An 18,576-nucleotide genomic window follows, 5' to 3' on the forward strand; every position below is an offset into this window, starting at 1 on the left:
TCTCAGGCATCAGGCAGTATATCTGTAACTATTTTGTGTAACAACAAAGAGCTTTTAGAGGCATAAAACTCTTCAGACGTCTGGTTCCTATCACCACCACTGTGAACAATTTTGACTCTAAGTTTCCTACAACAGAACATTTCACACCAAACCATTCTGATTGACTTTGTTTACATCTCAACCATTTAATTATGCAGCTGCTTTGAAACATTGGTTTCCGTTTGACCGATTCTTTTGTTCTGCTTCTCAAGTTATTTTTTGGAAAGGCACTTTAACGTCTATGGGAGTCATTAGTTAACTGAAGTAACCATACTTTTACTGGTGTAGGGGTTTAAGCTATGCTATATTGAGATAGAGATAACATGGCAAAAATGTAGCGAGTATTTTTGCATTTAAAGGGGCACTGCAGCCTAAAATATGTTAATTGTTACTAGCAGTAACATTAACCATCTTGCTTTCTTCTGTATTAGCTAGCTAGCAATGAATAAATAAATAAATAAATAAATAATATCCTGCCCTCATGTATTCGCCCCAAAGCAGATGTAATTTGTCCTCCTACCATTGAGATACGCAATCAGAGCTTTCCTAGATGTTAAATCAGAAAAATCTCACTCTATAGGCTACTGCAGCATCACTGGAGGTCAATAGGTGTGATGTAGAGCTGGTTAAATGTTTCTTTTTGAGCAGAGTCCCTTTAAAGGGCTCATTTCCTACATTTTTCTTGTATGTAATTTTCCCCCCTCAGGACCACTAATAACAAAAACTTCATAATTTATTATTCACATTACTGTTTTCTAACCTCTCTTATTCTTTAGAACTGAACAGGCTGTTGTTGTGCCTTTAAGACTGATCTATGTAAATGTGCTCTGTTCTGATTGGCTTCCCTGTATTGTGCCTCATTCAAAAAGCACACACGCTCCTTGTAACATCAGTCTGAATGGGCGGGGCTAAACTGTTGTAGCCTGGATAAACACTGTGTTGGTTTTTGTGACGTCACAAAAACATTCATTTCAAAATTGGCTGTTTTTGCAGCTTAGTTTCCAGATATGGACTTTACGGACTGAGGAGTGAATGGTACGTTTTGAAATCTGAACAATGTTTACATACTATATCAAACTCTTTTATTCAAGAACAAATTATATATTTACAGGGCATTCCTTTAAATGGAAGTTAATGAAGTGCAAAGCTTATATATATATATATATATATATATCGCTGCTGTCTGAACAAAACCTTGTATCACCAGAATGACAACTTTACAGGAGAAGCAAAAAACCTACTTTACTTTTAATTTAAGTCAATGGAACCAGAATTTTTTCCAAGTCATTTTGGGCCATTTCTGTTGGTCCATTCATCATGCAATTTATGCACAATGTGAAAGGAAACAGGCATTTTCAAATAATGCCAAAAACTGAAAAATGGAGTTGTATGACACATATATAAACTCAATTTTAATAGCTATCCTCTTTATTTGTACATTGTTTTGTCTTTTTTGTCTTTAGTCTACCCCTGGTCCCCCTGGGCACCCCTGCTTTAAGCTTTTGCTGACACATTAGAACCACAAGACCACAAAGGCAGGAACTGGTACAAGGCCTTCGTTGCTTGTCCCACCCACATCACATCGCTTATGGTCGCACCACTGTAAATCACCAACACTCGCCAAAATGAATGACTTCCAGCTGCTGTATGGAATCCTGTCTCTGCCTATATACACCAAGAACACACAGTGACGCTGACAGCAGGAAAAATGTTGTAAAATGTCACGGCGACGCTAAACCCAGGCGACAGGGCTTAAGTGGCGCTCAAATTGGGCACACAAGAGACTTCCTGCTAATTGTATTGGATATCAGGGGCCTCGGCGTGTGGTGGGGTTTTGACAGTATTAATTTAGATGAATGCTTTCTTCCTCCAGAGACACTGTTTGTAACAACTGGGGAATGAAATGATGTAGTGATGGACTGTTTTTCATTACGAATAACACAGCGCTCACATGCTCTCTGCCAGTTAAATAAAACTGTTCTTCAAAAAAAAGTTACAGTACTGTTGTTATAAGATCTCCTATCTCTGAAACTGTAACTTTGTGAAGAGGCAAAAAACATTCTTAACCTTAATGTACCAGAGTTTTATTTTCATTCCACTATTTTGTTTTTCAACTTCAGTGCATAATTCAGTTGCTGAGATGTAAACATTCAGAGAGGTTTGATGTGAAATGGCTCATTGTAGAGAAACCTACAGGCTCAGATTTCTTAAAAAAACACGTTAAAATGTGTTGCTGCATTTTAAAAATACATATTTGACAAATGCATGTAAAGTGCAACACATGAATAAATAAATATATTCATTGATGTTACTCTTTGAACATAGAACTGGTAAAAAATGTTTCAAAAGTTATAAAAATAAAAAAATAAAACTTTTTTTTTATATGTACATTAACAGTAAATTACTGGACACTGAGTTGCAGCACTTTTACAGCTGTTTTATAAAAATATAGGTGATGCTATATTTTAGGATTTTTATTTATTTATTTCATTTTTATCATATATTTTAATTACAGCTTATTACTCTGTAGAGCAGAATACAGCTACATCACAACAACCTTGTTCTATGTGGGTGGGAGGTTGCAGTACACAGTCGCTATTTTACAGTCATTTATTATTAATATGCTTCAAAAGTAATGCAACTAGTATCGCTGTAAAAAAATGCAGCTTTAAAGCTTAAAAAAGTAAGTAAACTGGTTTAATGTGTAATTTTAAGACAATGAACTGAAAATAATAAGCAAATGTAAAACATAATTATTCTTCTGTTAATGAGCTAAAAATGTCAAGTTAACCTCCTTTACTTACTTTTTAAAGCCTTAAAGCTGCATAATAAGTAGCAGCCAGTAATTTACTGTAATTTTACAGTGAACCTTTGTCCTTTTTACATATATATATATATATATATATATATGTATATATATGTATATATATATATATATATGTATATATATGTAAGTATATATATATATATATATATATATATATATATGTAAACACCATTCATTCGTGTAAATGATATATATATCATTTACACATAAATGAACTATATTACATCAGCACAAAGTAAGTACCCTGTTAACATGATATGTGTATTCATGTGGGAACAGTGTGCAAATTTGAATCAAGTCACTTGCACCACTTTTTTCAGTGTTATGAGTATCGGATAGCTGAGATAGAGCTCGCCTGTTTTGTAGCATATTGACCCAAACGAGTGTCTTCTTATGAAAGGACGTCAGGTTTAAAGGGTTAAGTAGTCTGTAATGAGTACAAGTAAGTCCTCTGTATATACCAGCTATTGACATTTCAGTTAATGGACTCCATTTAAAAGCCTAAAAGCTGTCCCAATAGGTGGCACTATAATCTACACCTTCTCATCTGTACATGTGAGCCCGACGGTTCAAATTCACAATGTCACAGAAGCATATAGTTCCCATCAGCAGTACGTATGAAGTTTTCTTTGCACCTTTCTCTGGCTCTTAATTAAAAGCGCTGCCTTAACCCGTGTTCGCTCCATCCTTCTCTTCTCAAAGTTCATCAATTATATTTTGATACCTCTGATGTCCATAAGGGGATGATGTATAATTGCCTTAATCATTTCTTATTCAAATTTTCACCATGCTTTCTAAAGCATATCAATTTTGTTAATACCATGTAATTAAAATATGTCAGTGCACTACAAGGCTGGAGATGTATTAATGACTGTGAAAATTGTTTTAATTAAATAGCCAATTATAGTAAAGCCCCAACCATGAGAATTGACATTTAAATGAGCTTTATTTAAATTGCTTTCAGTATTGTTTCATCAGAAGTTCTCACGCGGGGAATTAATCACTCGAACGCAGTCTAGTCTGCCGGCCATGACATGAAGAATTGAAGCGGAGGCTCATTTCCCAAACGAACGTATGTTTTAATTGGTCCAGCGTGCAGAGGTTTGTAGTGTTGTAGTGACTAGTCCTGTTTACTCACTGCCGTCTACAGTTATTATGGGTACAGTGCTTTGTTGTGACTATTTTCGAATGACAGCGCTTTTTATTTCCACTCGAGTATTTGTGAGGAAAGGAATCGACTCATCCCTCAATTGAGGGGGTTTCATTTCATTCAGGATTTATTTATTTATTTATTTATTCATTAATTTATTTATTTCAGTGACAGCACTCCACCTCTTACATGCAAGACCAAAAATGATTTCATAATCAAACCCAACAAGCACCTAAACTAACAAAAAGACAGTTCTTTATTTGCATTAGAGGTGGGAAATATGAGAATGTTTATGAAGTGCACCTGTAAACACTGTATAAAATTGTATTCATGGTTTTTAATAGTGTTTTTAAAGCCCCTGTATCATGGAAAAAACATTTCCATAAAAAAGGAGTTTGTAACAGTACAGGGTTTCGGCAACACGCAGCTCCAGGGCCACAGACAGCTCTTTTACTGCTCTGTTGTGACTCTCCAGCAGCATTTGTAGGTAAAAGTAAAATAATCCTCTTTTTGCAGTAAAACAAAGCTCTGCTGATCATTCTAACACAGTTTTAACCACAACTGGTCTTAAACGCTGGAGTTAATGTACATCTGCTAATTCATCCTTTAACCCTGAAGTTTGGTCACCATAGCAACGCAGACAACAGTCTCGCCTAGCTAGTAGCTAATGAAAAGGCAAAGAGAAAGATTTGACAAACATCTATAGTTTTGAGATGAACTGACTCATTTGCGTTTATAATCACTCCATTCGTCAGCTTCTTGTTTGAATTTTCCCGTTCCACCTTAAATGGTGCAACAGTTAGCTACATAATTAGCTGCTCTGGTATGTCAGGCACCGCTTAAAGTGGAACAGGAAAATTCAAACAAGAAGCCGGCAAATGACAAACTGACTTCAGCCTTGTAAAAAAATCTAACATTGAGAGACATTTTACAAGAAACGGTTCTACTTTTGAGGAAAAGTTTCCTGCCGGAGATGTGAGAAAAGAGGCTAAAGCTGAGCTAAAGCTTAAAGCAGAGCAAAGTAAGTCTGCATTTTCATTTATATTATACCTTTAGCCTATATGAGGACATTAGCACATACCGAGACATATTTACAGCCAAGATGGTGAAACTTTACTTCAATAAAATGGACATGAAATGTTGTGGCTCCCAAGGTGATTCGAAGCTGTAAAGACAGCTCAGTTTTTGGGATGTCACAAATAGCCTAAATCCACCCATTCTGCAGTTTAGCTCCACCCATTCACACTGGAATTACAAGGAGAGTATCAGCCCGGACACAATATATTTTAAACCAGAAACTATATAGTGCAGCCAATCAGAACAAGGCTCATGTAAATATATCAGTCTTACAGGCACAGTAACAAAAACAACATGTTTAATTCAATTGAATAAAGAGAAGATGGAAATGGTTATGTAAAAATTAATTATACATAAACCCACACAAAGATCATAAGTGGATCTTAGGAGGAAAATATGGTAAGAAATATGCAGGAAATGGGCCCTTTAAATGTGCCACTACTGTTTCTTTTTTTCTATTTTTCTTTTTCTTATTTTTCTGCTGTACTGTCCACCCCTAATTCAACACTGTCAAATGGTCACCCAAACTGAACTGAGTGCTAGTTTTTCTGCACTCATTTTCACTTCTGTAGTTTTCATTTCTGTAGTTACTTTAAGCTACTTCATCACAACACTTCTAATTAATTAAATTAAATTGCACAATTTTTTCAATATTTCTCCAGTTTTACCCATAAAGTTTACATTAAGATGTAAAAAGTCATTCAGAGTGGTTTGCTGTGAAATGCTCTGCTCTAGAGCCCCAAGAAGGGCCTGGGTTTGAGTCCCCAGCTGGGCGACCAGGATGTTTTCTAAATTTCCTTCAGGATCTATCTATCTATCTATCTATCTATCTATCTATCTATCTATCTATCTATCTATCCATCTATCCATTTATCCATCTATCCATCCATCCATCCATCCATCCATATTTTCTGTGTGGAGTTTGCATGTTCTCCCTGTGTCTGTGTGGGTTTCCTCCCACAGTCCAAAGACATGCTGTCAGCGGAACTGGAGATGCTAAATTACATAGGTATGAATGTGTATGTCCGCCCTGTGATGGACTGGCAGCCTGTCCAGGGTGTTTCCTGCCTTCCACCCAATGAGCACTGGGATGAGCTACAGCACACCCTGTGACCCAGGAGGATAAGCGACTTAGACAGTGTGTGTGTGCGTGTGTGTGTGTGTGTGTGTGTGGGTTGACTGGTGGTTTTGGATAGTGAATGAAATGACTATATTTGCGTTGTGGGCCACTGGTTCCCATCAGAGTTTGTTCATTTCTCAATGATTAACCATTTTACATCAAACCTGTCTCAATGTCTGTTTACACATCAGTGTAAAATGCATAAATTATGCAGAGAATGTGAAATATTGGTGGAATTCCCCTTTAAAGGTGACGCCACGTTATTGAACCCACTTTACTAACGTGTTTCCGTGCAGTATTTTTATGTTCTAATCCAACAGTTGGCTTTTGTAGCTTAGACTGCTTCGAGGCTTCCTCAGCCAGTGTTTCTCGCTGTTTCTAATGATGAACTGTCTAAGAAGGAGGTTTAATTTGTTCCTTTGGAATTCATTTCTAATGTCTTTGTATGTAAAACTTACTTGTAACTCGCTGCTTTTGTTATTCAGCACTGAAACGGTGATTGGTTCGAGGGGAAAACGCACGTGGGCGAGCTGTGGCGCCTTGTTTCATTTTTCCCCACCCGCATTCTGGAAAAACCACGCCCCCAGTGCTGTGATTGGCAGATAATGTCCCGCCTCATGCAATACAATTGGCTGATACTAAGTTATTTCGCTTCGTGCTCTTGGATTGGCTGGTAGTGCCCCGCCTTCAGTGCTACGATTGGCTAGTTGTTCATACCAACATCTCTGTGAATGAACTGAGTGTAGCGCGGGGGGCGTGGCTTGTCTGAATACGGGTGGGCTACGAAAACGTATCTTTCCCAAACTCTCTCCTTCTTCTCTCGGCTCCTCCTCCTCAGCTTTCAGCGTGCCAGAGCTCCACGGTCCTCCTTCAGTTCTTCACTCACTCCCGCTGTCACTACCGCGGCTCACTGATCGATCGATGCTGTGACTCTCTCGCCAATCCGGCTCGCGCTTCTTTTTATTGTCTTTTTCACGTTTAAATCCAAGAAACACTTTTCGTTTTCTCTTCTTTATTTCGTTTCTTCTTTCTTTCTTTCCTCTCTGCTCGTGGCACTCTTCTGTTCTCTCGGCTGCGGCGCATAACTGTCGTTTTCATCTTTACCACCTCCACAAGCTCCACCACCATCACTTTAAAACTCTTCTTTACTCCCCCCTTCTTTTTTCTTTCGTGCGTTTCTTCTTTCTTTCTTCTCTGTCTCTATCTCTCTTCACCTCGCTCGGTCGCGGCGCCTGTCTCCTGAACTAATCCCGACCACCGCCGCCACATTTACTTTTGGGTCCCAAAACCAGCCTCTCCTCGCGCGCTCCTTTCTTTCGTTTTTCTTCTCTTTCCTCCTTCTCTATCCGTATCACTCTTCATCTCGCGCGTTCGCGGCGGTTATCTCGCTAATTCATCTTTACCACCGCCAGCGCTTTTACTTTTAAATATCGAAACCACTTTTCCTTGCGCGCTCGTTTCTTTCGTTTATCTTTTCTTTCTTTCGTCTCTATCCGTATCACCCATCATTTCTCTCGGTCGCGGAGGTTAGATCTCGAATTCATCTCTACCACCGCCACCACATCCACGGCTATAATAACGCTATGGCCACTTCGGTTCCATTGCTGCCTTCCGCGCCTCCGGTCTCGATCTCGGTCTCCAGCTCGGTTTCAACGCCCGCCACGCTCTCTCCGTCGTCCGTTCCGAGCCTTTTCCGCGCCGAGGCTTTGCTCCAGTCGGCCAGCCCGGATGCAGTGAGCGCGAAGCCCGCGTACTGCACGCCCTCGCCGGTGGAGAACACGCCTCAGAATAACGAGTGCCGCATGGTGGAGGTGCGCGGGGCCAAGCTGGCCTCGTTCACGGTGAACGGCAGGGAGCTCATCTGCCTGCCCCAAGCCTTCGAGCTCTTCCTCAAGCACCTGGTGGGCGGCCTGCACACCGTCTACACCAAGCTGAAGAGGCTCGAGATCACGCCGGTGGTGTGCAACGTGGAGCAGGTGCGCGTGCTGCGCGGGCTGGGCGCCATCCAGCCAGGGGTCAACCGCTGCAAACTCATCTCCAGGAAGGACTTCGAGGTCCTCTACAATGACTGCACCAACGCCAGGTAAGAGCACATTCCTCAGGATGCGGAGCTGATTAACAGAGTCTCGCTGGACTTGTTTTGGTCGCGGTTGAGTTTGAGTTTTCAGTGATGTTTGTTTTTTTGTGATTTATAGCTTTACTGGATATCAGCCTCATAGCAAAACAGAAAAACAGTTATATCAAGAGAAATCATGGTCCACTATGTGGGGCTGTGTGAGAGAGATGATGTGTTGTGCTTGGTTTAGAGTTATGTCTGTGTTTATGGCTTATATTGTTTCATAGTGAAGAATAAAACGGGTCCAGTTTGTACCATTTATGGGTGTGAGAGAGATTAGTAGAGAAAGAGAGAGATAGACAGAGTGTGTGTGAGAGAGAGATTGGGAATGTGTGAGAGAAGAAAGAGAGGAGAGATGGGAGAGTGAGAGAGAGAAAAGAATGGACAGCGTGTAAGAGAGACAGGCAAAGATAGAGAAAGAAAGAGAGAGAGAGAAAGAGAGATAATGCAACCTAAACATGTGTATACTTTGTGTTCATAGTTTACAATTTACAAATATGTTTGTGTTTAAATGTTTACAGGTTTTGTGTTTATAGTTTACAGTGCTGTTTGTGTTTAAAATGTATCAATTACAGTTTTGTATTTCTAGTTTAAATTGACAGTTTTTTGTTTGAAGTTTATAGATTACAGTTTTGTATGTTAAAAGTTTTCAGTTTACATTTTTGTTTGTGTTTAAAAGTTTACAGTGTTTGTGTATAAAGTTTACAGTGTTTGTGGTTATAGTTTATAGTTTTATTTATGTGCAGTTTACAGTTTTGTTTGTGTGTGCTGTTTTTTTGTGTTTAAAGTTTACAGTGTTGTGTGTTTAAAGTTTACAGTGTTGTGTGTTTAAAGTCTACAGTGCTGTTTGTGTTTGCAGTTCACCATGTTGTTTGTGTTCAGGGTCTGCAGTTCTCATGATAGCAAAGAGGAAAACTGGCCGAGTTTGTGCACTGTGTGTGTGCGTGGTGTGTGTGGTGTGTGTGTGTGCGAAGGAGAAAGGCAGCCTGAATTTGTGTGCGTGTTGTTTACATTTAGGGTTTTGTTTTTACAGTAATTATTCATAGTTTATTTCATATCAAACTTTACATTTGTTACGAATTCTATTCACGTTACTTCTTTTATCTGCTCTGGCTTTTCGTAGCTGTGTGAGGGGTAAAGTGACCACTGCTGTCTGGGTAAAGTCACCATTGCAGTTTGGATAAAGTGACTGTTTCTGTCTGGGTAAAGTCACCACTGCAGTGTGGGTAAAGTGACCACTGCAGTGTGGGTAAAGTGACCGCTGCTGTCTGTGTAAAGAGGCTATTGATCGTAGTTATGCGAGACGGGTTTATTATGCTGTTTTATTGTCTATATCAGTGTTATTAAGAAACAGCAGCTTAACACCTACTCGAGTTTTCATTGCTGACACCTGACTCGGGTCACCCTGTGTCTGTGTGATCTGTAACAGCTTAAACTTCACAGCAGAAAGTTGAGCACAATAACTGGACAGAGAGCTGACGCACTCGCAGCCATGACTCTGTCACTGCACACACAGTGAATTAATTAGCAGCTGAAGTCACCACTCTGTCTGCACGAGAGAGAGAGAGAGAGAGAGAGAGAGAGAGAGAGAGAGATGCTCTTTCTGTATTTCCAGCTCATCAGCTCTAATGTTCCTAATATGCTGCTCCACTTGCTCAGGAGTCTGTAGTTTGTGTGTGTGTGTGTGTGTGTGTGTGTGTGTGTGTGTGTGTGTGTGTGTTTGACACAGCTGATGGCTCAGAAGAGTGTGCTCATCTTTTCTCAGCCAAAGAATGACTAATTTAACTGCTGTACACAGAAATAAAGTGATAACACACATTTGTTTAATAAAACACATTACTTCGAGATAGTTGATTGTCCAAAGCAAGTAAACTGAAAAAAAAATTGTTGTTGTATCACTTTTTTATTTTGTCTCTAGTCTAATAACTATTGAATATAGAGATTATACGTTTATCAACTCTGTCAAACCCAAAGTCTTGCTGGCGACACTTTCAGAGACCTTATCTTTGTCTCCTTTAACTTTAAAATCTTGCTCCATGCTGCCTTTATTGTTGGGTGCACTGTGATAGTTCCTGAGTGAGTGTGCACACGCATTCCCAGTTCACATCATTATGGAAACTTATTACTGATTAATTTGATCAGATTAACAATAAATGAAAACTGAAGTCTGCAGTATATTCCTGTTCATTTGTTTGCCTGTTTAAAAAAGTAGTAAAGAAATACAAAATGCATGAATTTTTTTAGCTTTAATCACAATCTTTTATTGCAGTATAAGTCTGTCAACATCAGTGAGACATCAAGTAAAATGGGGAAGAGTAGACTGACCATAAAGTTGACCATAGTTGACCATGAGAGGTTAACAAACACTGTTAATTAGCTTTCCCAGCAAGTTTCTGTTCTCTGTATAATCATCAGCGCTGCTGTGTGGTGAGTTCATCAGCAGTGTGGAGTCGCACGTCTGATTACACTAGACTAAATAGTTTATGGTGATGATGATACAGTTACTCAGCATCGGTGAGATCAGCATTGTTTATACGCGGCTGTGTTTAAACTCATTGGTCCTGTGAGAAGAGGTCTCCATTGGCATGAATCTGAATCTGACCCATACCCCTGACCGTCCTCAGAGAAAGTACTGCAAGTGAGAGAGGAATCAGCCAATCATGTTTTGATCCAGGCAAGATGAATTTAGTGAGGAAAACGTCACTCTGGGCCTTCTTCACTGACTGTGAATACGAGTGGTAGCCTGACCACACTGCTGGTTCCTGGTGCTGTCCAATACTCAGTAATGGTATTTTGTGTTTTCCTGATGCATTGATATCACAGTGTAAAGGACTCTAATGGTTTAACAGGGGTTCTGGGACTAAATCCAGATGCATTTGATGGTTTCCCAATAGGATCTAAAGGTGTTCTACAGGAAACTAGTGATATCTAATGGTCACCATAAAGCCAATTCCCATTAAAAAAGCAAAATCTTCAGATTTTAGTTTGAATGGTTCTAATAGTCTGTTTTCAGCAGGGCTGAGCGTTTCAGTCAGATGGTGTAAATAGAAAGCAGCTCTATGCCAAAGCTCTATACTGAAGGAGTCACTGTGAACTGAGCGCTAATAAACTCCCATAGACTCCCATAGGGGCGAGCGTTAATTAGCATCATCATAGCAGAGTTTTTCCCGTGTTTTTGACCGAGTTTTGACATTTATGGCCTGAACTGAAGTCCAAGCTCTAATAGTCATGGCTCACTGCTGGTATGTGCGAGCGTGTTTGTGTGTGTGTTATAGCCCTCCTCCTCCTCCTCCTCCAGCTGTGTGTTTCTTAAAGTCCGGTAACTTTTGTTATTGGACTCAGTGTGAACAGCACAGGATAAAACACTCTGTCTAATACAGTCATGAGTGCAAATTGATTCTCCACAGAAATTAATTAATTTTTCATAATGCCCTGAGCTGCAGTTTAAAAAGGGTGCTCTCTGCCTGATTTCTTTTTTTTTTTCTTCTTATCCTTTTCTCTCCATGTTGAATTATGGCCCTAATCGTATTAATCCTTCTCGCCCCGAGGATGAAAAGATAATTTTACGAATGCGTTTGGAAATGTGTATCACTGCTTCATGATTAAATTATGCAAACCAGCTCGTGTTCATGGGCCCCTGGATGCCTAATGAGGATTGATAGGGACCCAACGAGCAGAAAAAATGTTAAAGCGACCAGACAGAGCGGTTTAAATGCCGTCTATTTGCATCATTCATCACTGTTTACCCCTTTCATTGGTGCTATCATTGGTTTCTTTTTGGCAGAGTTGGTGCTAGATCACACGACAGAATCACTTACCGCAGCTAAACCATTAGATCATCCTCACACAGTGGCTCTTTGTCAAATCCAGTTCTAGTTTTTTATTTTATTTTTTAGCCATTTTAAAATTTCACACTGGGAAATACAGAGATATGTATGTGTCCGTCAGGGGTCAGGATTTGTGTCGATACATAAAGGCAGGCTAACCGTGGAAAGATGATCTGAACAACCATATCATTAACTAGCACTGACCTTAGCTACGTAACCAACAGCAGTGCTCTAGGTACCTTAGCCATCTAGCTAGCTAGATATTATTTCTACCACGCTTTTGGCAACTTAGCTAACATCGATACTAGTGTTACAATTGTGTAGATAACTGACTGTAGCTCTCTACAGGCAGTAAACTAAGAGAAAAAAACTGGCCCCTAACCAGCTTTAGCACGTTAGCTAATAATAAATTGCTAGTGCCTCTAGTTTATGCTAATGGTGACTTCAAATCAAAACTACATCAGATTCATTTCTGAATATATGTTGGTAAAGAGACATTACTCTCGTCTACACTGACATAATCAAATGATAAAGATCATATTTTTGTTACATTTTTTGATAATATCACTGGAGTTGCTCCATTGAAGCATTGAAAAGCATTGAAAAAAATATAATTAACTTCAATAGTATTTCTACATGACTTCATTTGTGGTGGGCTATTTGCAACCTGGAGTTATTTGGATGTGATTCAGTGATATGAGGTACACTGGGGGGTGTAGCCCATATAAAGCACAGCAGATGCCATTTGCATTGTAAACAAGATTTGATTTGATATAGGATTTGATTAAGTTAGTAACCTGGTTGCCTTAAAGGTACAGTGTGTGTGTTTATTCAAAATACACCAAAACGTCAACAGCAAAATATAGGCTGAGTATAAGCGTTTATAATGAATGTAAGTGTTTATATTGGTTGAACTGCAGCGGAAGTGCTGCTAATGTGTTTGGTGATATGACTGGTATGGTAGAATTGAGGTGTAACTGCTGGCCTGTAGATTGCTGTTGAAGGAGGAGGGTGGGTGCGCACATTACATTGCAGTGCATGCTGGGGATTGTAGTACAGTGCATTGTGAAATGTGCTAATATTAATAGAAAATCCAAATAATTTCACAGGCCAAGTAGAATTGTGCCTTGCATTTAACATATGGGCTCTAGAGCCAGCGTTTGGTTGTCCATTCTGGACTACTGTAGAAACAACAGCGCAACATAATGGCCTCTTCTATAGAAATATGAAGGGTTCATTCTAAGCTTTTTTTGTGTACTATATTCTATTTCTGCTTACTGATCCCCCAAAATCTTACACACTGCACCTTTAAAATTGAATAGTAAGTTAACAGAACTGCAACTGGTATATTACATTCTTTTATCTTATTAATTGATTTTCAATAAAATCTAAAATATTGAATTTATTCAATTGAAATGGAAATTAAAATTGAAATTATTGTTTACAATGTGCATGTCAAACAACACTTCACAAGGTGATTGATCATTCCAAATTGATCAATGATATCATCATTAATGAGTCGTGCATATTTAACCTCCCAACAACAAATGTATCTGTTTCATCCATAGCAGTTTAATCACATTTAATTGGCCACCATCTGTCATGGAGGGAAAGGGGATTAACCAATCAGGAGAATGCAGTGTTTCTGTGAAAGTAATTGAGGTTGAAATCTTCCAGGTAGTTAGAAACACAGCAGTGATGGGAGATCAGCAGTGTAAATAAACAGATGATGTAGATGATGTACGATGTAGATGCTATTTCTAAATCATCAAAGTGTTTTGAAGAATTATTGAAGGAATATGATTTAATTGAAGGAGTTATTTAATTGAACTCATTAGAGTATTCTCTCACTCCCCAAAATGATGCTGATACTGTATCAGTGTTAGAGAAATCAGATGGAAATCCCCCCAGACTGGGCACTGGAGTTTGTAGAGTATGGAGGGGCAGGCTGGTGTTGATGCGAGTCAGAAGTGAGTCATGTTGAGTCAAAGTTGATCTGATTTGGTTGATCTTATTGTGTCATAGAGAGTCATCAAGAGCTTTACTGAAAATAGACAATGAAAACAGCAGCACTTACAGGAAAACACTGTAGAGAGTTCAGATCATAAAAAGTCTTTCTCTCTCTCTCTCTCTCTCTCTCTCTCTCTCTCTCTCTCTCTCATTCACTCACTCTCTTGATCTCTTTGTCACACTCTCTCTCTATTTATTTTTCTTTCTCTCTCTCTCATTCACTCACTCTCTTTATCTCTTTCTCTCTCACGCACACTTTCTCTCTCTCTGTCTTTCTAGCTCTCTCATTCACTCACTGTCTTTATCTCTTTCTCTCTTACACACACTTTCTCTCTCTCTGTCTTTCATTATCTCTCTTTCTCTATATATTGCTCGCTCTTTATCACATTCTTTCAGTGTTTATAGCTCTTCATGTCTCTCTTTATCTATCCTTATCTCACCGTCTCTTCCTCTCTCTCTCTCACTCTTCCTCCCTTTTATCTGTCCCTCTTTCTTTTTTCCCCCTCTCTCTCATACTTTCTCTGTCTCTCTCTCTATCGCTCTCTATCTCATGCTGCCTCTCTCTCTTTCTCTTTCTCTCTCTCTCTCTCTCTCCTCAGTGTTAGTTGTTTTAACACTCTGACTGTTCCTCTCTGTAAACAGTTCTTTATTATACATATTAAACTCGCGCTTTCTGTCTATGATGAAAAGACACAGCGTGCAGTTTTAATCTGCTGTTGTCTGTTAATCCACTCTACTGTCTCTCTTTTCAGCTGACTGTATCTATATTCCCCTCATGCTGACTCGCTCTGACTGCCTTCCTCATTCATCATTCTTATAGCTCTCTTTCATACTAATACTCAACCTTAAAGGGATAGTTCAGCCAAAAATCTAATTTACGGTTTTCCCCCATTACTCTAAATGTAAGCAGCTGAGACATGTTTGGTGTCTGAAGTTTGTTTCTTTAGTTTAGTACTGAAGCTACAAGGCTAATAATGCTGATGAGTAGTGGAAGCCTTTAGCCCCCAATTGTCTGAACTGCATGGCGGAATCATCACACATCATCAAGTTTTTCACATTTTTCTCTGTTTCACAGTAGCCATAAAAAAACAATTTCTGCTGATTTTGTAGGTCCCTTAGTTAAGCTATGCATTTTTTTCTTCAATAACAGTTGGACTGTATCTTTGCTGTCCAAAGAAAAACAAGCAGCTCCAAAATGGCAACTTTACAGGAGAGGGCAAAACATTCTTTGCTTTTAATGTAAGTTAATGTGAAGAGGCTTTATTAAAAGTGATTTTAGAGCATTTCTATTGGTCCAGTCATCATGAAATTCTCAAACAATGCAAAGGGCAGCTGGCTTGTTCAAATGGTGAAGAAAAAAATCAACAAAAATACAGAGATACATGTGTACAGTGACGATATGAAAAGTTTCGTTCCAAAATGTTGTATGTCCATTTGTAACAATTTTGGATATAATGAATGTTTGAACAGTGGACAGACAAAGGAGAACACATGTTTAATTCTCCAATAAAAATGATATTAATCATAATATAGCATTGATGAAATTTCTTATAAGTGGTCTGTAACGGGTTTTTCAGTGAAACTCTTTATATTTTGAGGGAAATATAATTTACAATACTGGAAGCAAAGTGTAGGTGAGCAAGCAAGTCAACCTTTATAAGAATGTCTTTGTTGTGTCTAAATGCTTTTTTTATCCTGGCAGTTGTTTTCAAAGCAGGGTTTTCTCATCCTTCCCCTTTCGCCCCTCATTGCTCTCTAGCAGCTCAACACAGAGTCTCAACGTTTCACACACAGAGATCCAACAGTGTCATAGTTAATCTGATAACAGAGTTATGGGGGATAATATTTTACCTGTTTATACTAATAAAAGATATTGAGTTGATTTCCATTCTGCCAGCAATATGGCCACTAGGGGGCCTGCTGAAAAAGATGAATGTAAATGACATGCTGTATATATCTACATATATTCAAATATAACAGCATTTCATACAGTGTCAGAAACCACAGAAGTCTGTTTCAGATTCCTTGGTAGGCCAACATGTTTTCAGGTGATTGTGTGATGATTTAGGTATACTGTTGTGGAACAATGCGAACTATTAATTAGCTTCCTTTGTTAGTTATTGCTGCAGTGCAAACTACACAACTAAAGACTTGGCTGATTACTACATTTCAGGTAAGTGCAAAATTGTGTACATTTGACTTTTGGCCAAACTATACCTTTAACCATTATAACACTGCAGCAAAGCTGACCTCAGATCAGAGCTCTCTTGAGTCTCTAGTCATTCATCACTCTTAGCATATTACATTGCGCGCTAGCGTAACGTTACCCGGCCCGCCGTGTGTTGTTCGGGATATGATATTCTATTCCGCTGACCCACCGGCGCCATTAAAGATTCATTGGCCGCAAAAAAGGTTTTGGATGTCCATAAAAGACATTTTGCTTTCAGCAGATTTTATAACTCCTGAGCCGTAAAAGAGAAAAAAGGGCCTGTGATGTTCGCTTACTGTTCTGCTGCCGCATGCTCGGGCTCAGCAGACGGTTTTCATTTATTTATTTTTTTATTTATTTTCTTCCTGTTCTCAGAAAGGCAGTGACTTCCAGAAAGTCTTAAATGGTGGAGTGATGCATCACACCTCATTAGCTTTGTGAAGTGACCTCTCTATCAGAGTTCTCCCTGTGCAGCCATGTGTGTGTGTGTGTGTGTGTGTGTGTAATAGCTCCAGAGACTGAAAATCTTCAGTGAGACTGAAAATGGGACATTTATGTGTCCTAGACAGCAGATTCTTGTCTGCCACAGGGGAGAAGACCAAAGTGGCTTTGGGTTTAAAGGATGTGTTGCTTCTTTCACAGTTTCTTTCAGAAATCACGACCACATGCACTCACTGGCCATTTTATTAGAAGCGCCTACCTTGTACTTGCACTCACTGGCCATTTTATTAGAAACGCCTACCTTGTACTTGCACTTACTGGCCACTTTATTAGATACACCTACCTTCTATGTCCACTCACTGACCACTTTTTTAGAAACACCTACCTTCTACTTCCACTCACTGGCCACTTTATTAGAAACATGTACCTTATACTTCCACTCACTGGCCACTTTATTAGAAACATGTACCTTCTACGTCAACTCACTGGCCACTTTACTAGAAACACATAAAATTCTACTTCCGCTCACTGGCCACTTTATTAGAAACACCTACCTTCTACTTCCACTTCCACTCGCTGACCACTTTACTAGAAACACCTAACTTGTAGGTGTAGTATGTAAGCTATGTAGTCATATTGTAAAGAGTAACACATCAATGGTTATGTTTGGTTTGTCAGCCCCTCTCTACCTCATTCATTGTTGGTTAGTTTCTGACCACAGGACTGCTGTTACCCATTCTCAGCACAGCAGTAACACTGTCATGGTAGAGTCATGACAGTGTGGATGGTGCTGGCACAAACGTATCAGACACAGCAGTGTTGCTGGAGGTTTCACACACGTCCATATCGCAGGCTGATAGTCGAGCACCACCCAAAAATATTCAGCCAAAGACTCTGTGGTCATAAACTTACCACTATTGAAGGACCAGAGAATGACTTAAACTGTCCATCATCGGAAAGCTACAGTCTGTAACAGACACACACACACACTCACGCACTCTTTCTATCTCTCTCTCTCTCTCTCTCTCTCTCTTTCTCTCTCTCTGTCTCTCTTTCTGCATATCTGTCTCTCTTCTCTTGACCTTCAGGTCCGCCACTCAAGTAACATGAGCCTTCATCAGTCACCGTGGTTTGATTTTTGGTTCTGTGGAGCTTAACTGCATTCGTGGAGTCTGTGTGTGTCTGTGTGTGTCTGTGTGTGTCTGTGTGTGTCTGTGTGTTCTGTTATGGTTACTGAGTTTAAACATAGTGTTAAAAAGGATCATATAGGTAAATTGCATTTCGGTAACACCATAGAAAAATCATTAGATTAATGTAAATAAACATGTAGTGTAGTTGACTTATCGTGAGTTCAGATTTTTCCTGATTGCCCTAGACATCCCATAGATTTGTTTGTAAATGAGAGGGGTTTGTAAATGGTTAGACAAACACATTGACAGACATAAAATCGCTACTTATTGCCACATCATCAACCCCATATTTATTTTAATAGTAATCATCTTCAGAGCAAATAAACACATTTTTAATTTAGATTTTCCAAAGTTCCTACAACGTGTGTATAGTACTATACATATATATATATATATATATATATATATATATATATATATATATATATATATATTATTATATATATATATATATTATTATATATATATAATATATATATAATTTTGAAAGCTTTACATTCATTAATTTCCATTCAAAGGTAAAAATGTTTTGTCCTCTCCTGTAAATTTATGATTTGTTCTGGCAGCACC

General features: G+C 39.0%; 1 protein-coding gene across 4 annotated transcripts in view; it reads left to right on the top strand.

Moving 5' to 3' along the window:
- Nucleotides 1–7,603: 7,603 nt before the first annotated feature.
- The window catches only part of dachc (dachshund c), a 107,815-nt gene continuing 96,842 nt past the window's right edge, over nucleotides 7,604–18,576 (top strand). For 3 of the 4 annotated variants that reach the window (XM_036564875.1, XM_036564876.1, XM_036564878.1), the window contains exon 1: nucleotides 7,604–8,296. In XM_036564875.1, the coding sequence (XP_036420768.1) occupies nucleotides 7,797–8,296 (500 nt within the window). In that variant the 5' untranslated portion in view covers nucleotides 7,604–7,796. The remainder of the gene's footprint in view (nucleotides 8,297–18,576) is intronic. The other variant, XM_036564877.1, reaches the window with a different exon arrangement.

This window comes from Colossoma macropomum, unplaced genomic scaffold (genome assembly GCF_904425465.1).
Source record: "Colossoma macropomum unplaced genomic scaffold, Colossoma_macropomum, whole genome shotgun sequence".
Classification (NCBI taxonomy): Eukaryota; Metazoa; Chordata; class Actinopteri; order Characiformes; family Serrasalmidae; genus Colossoma; species Colossoma macropomum.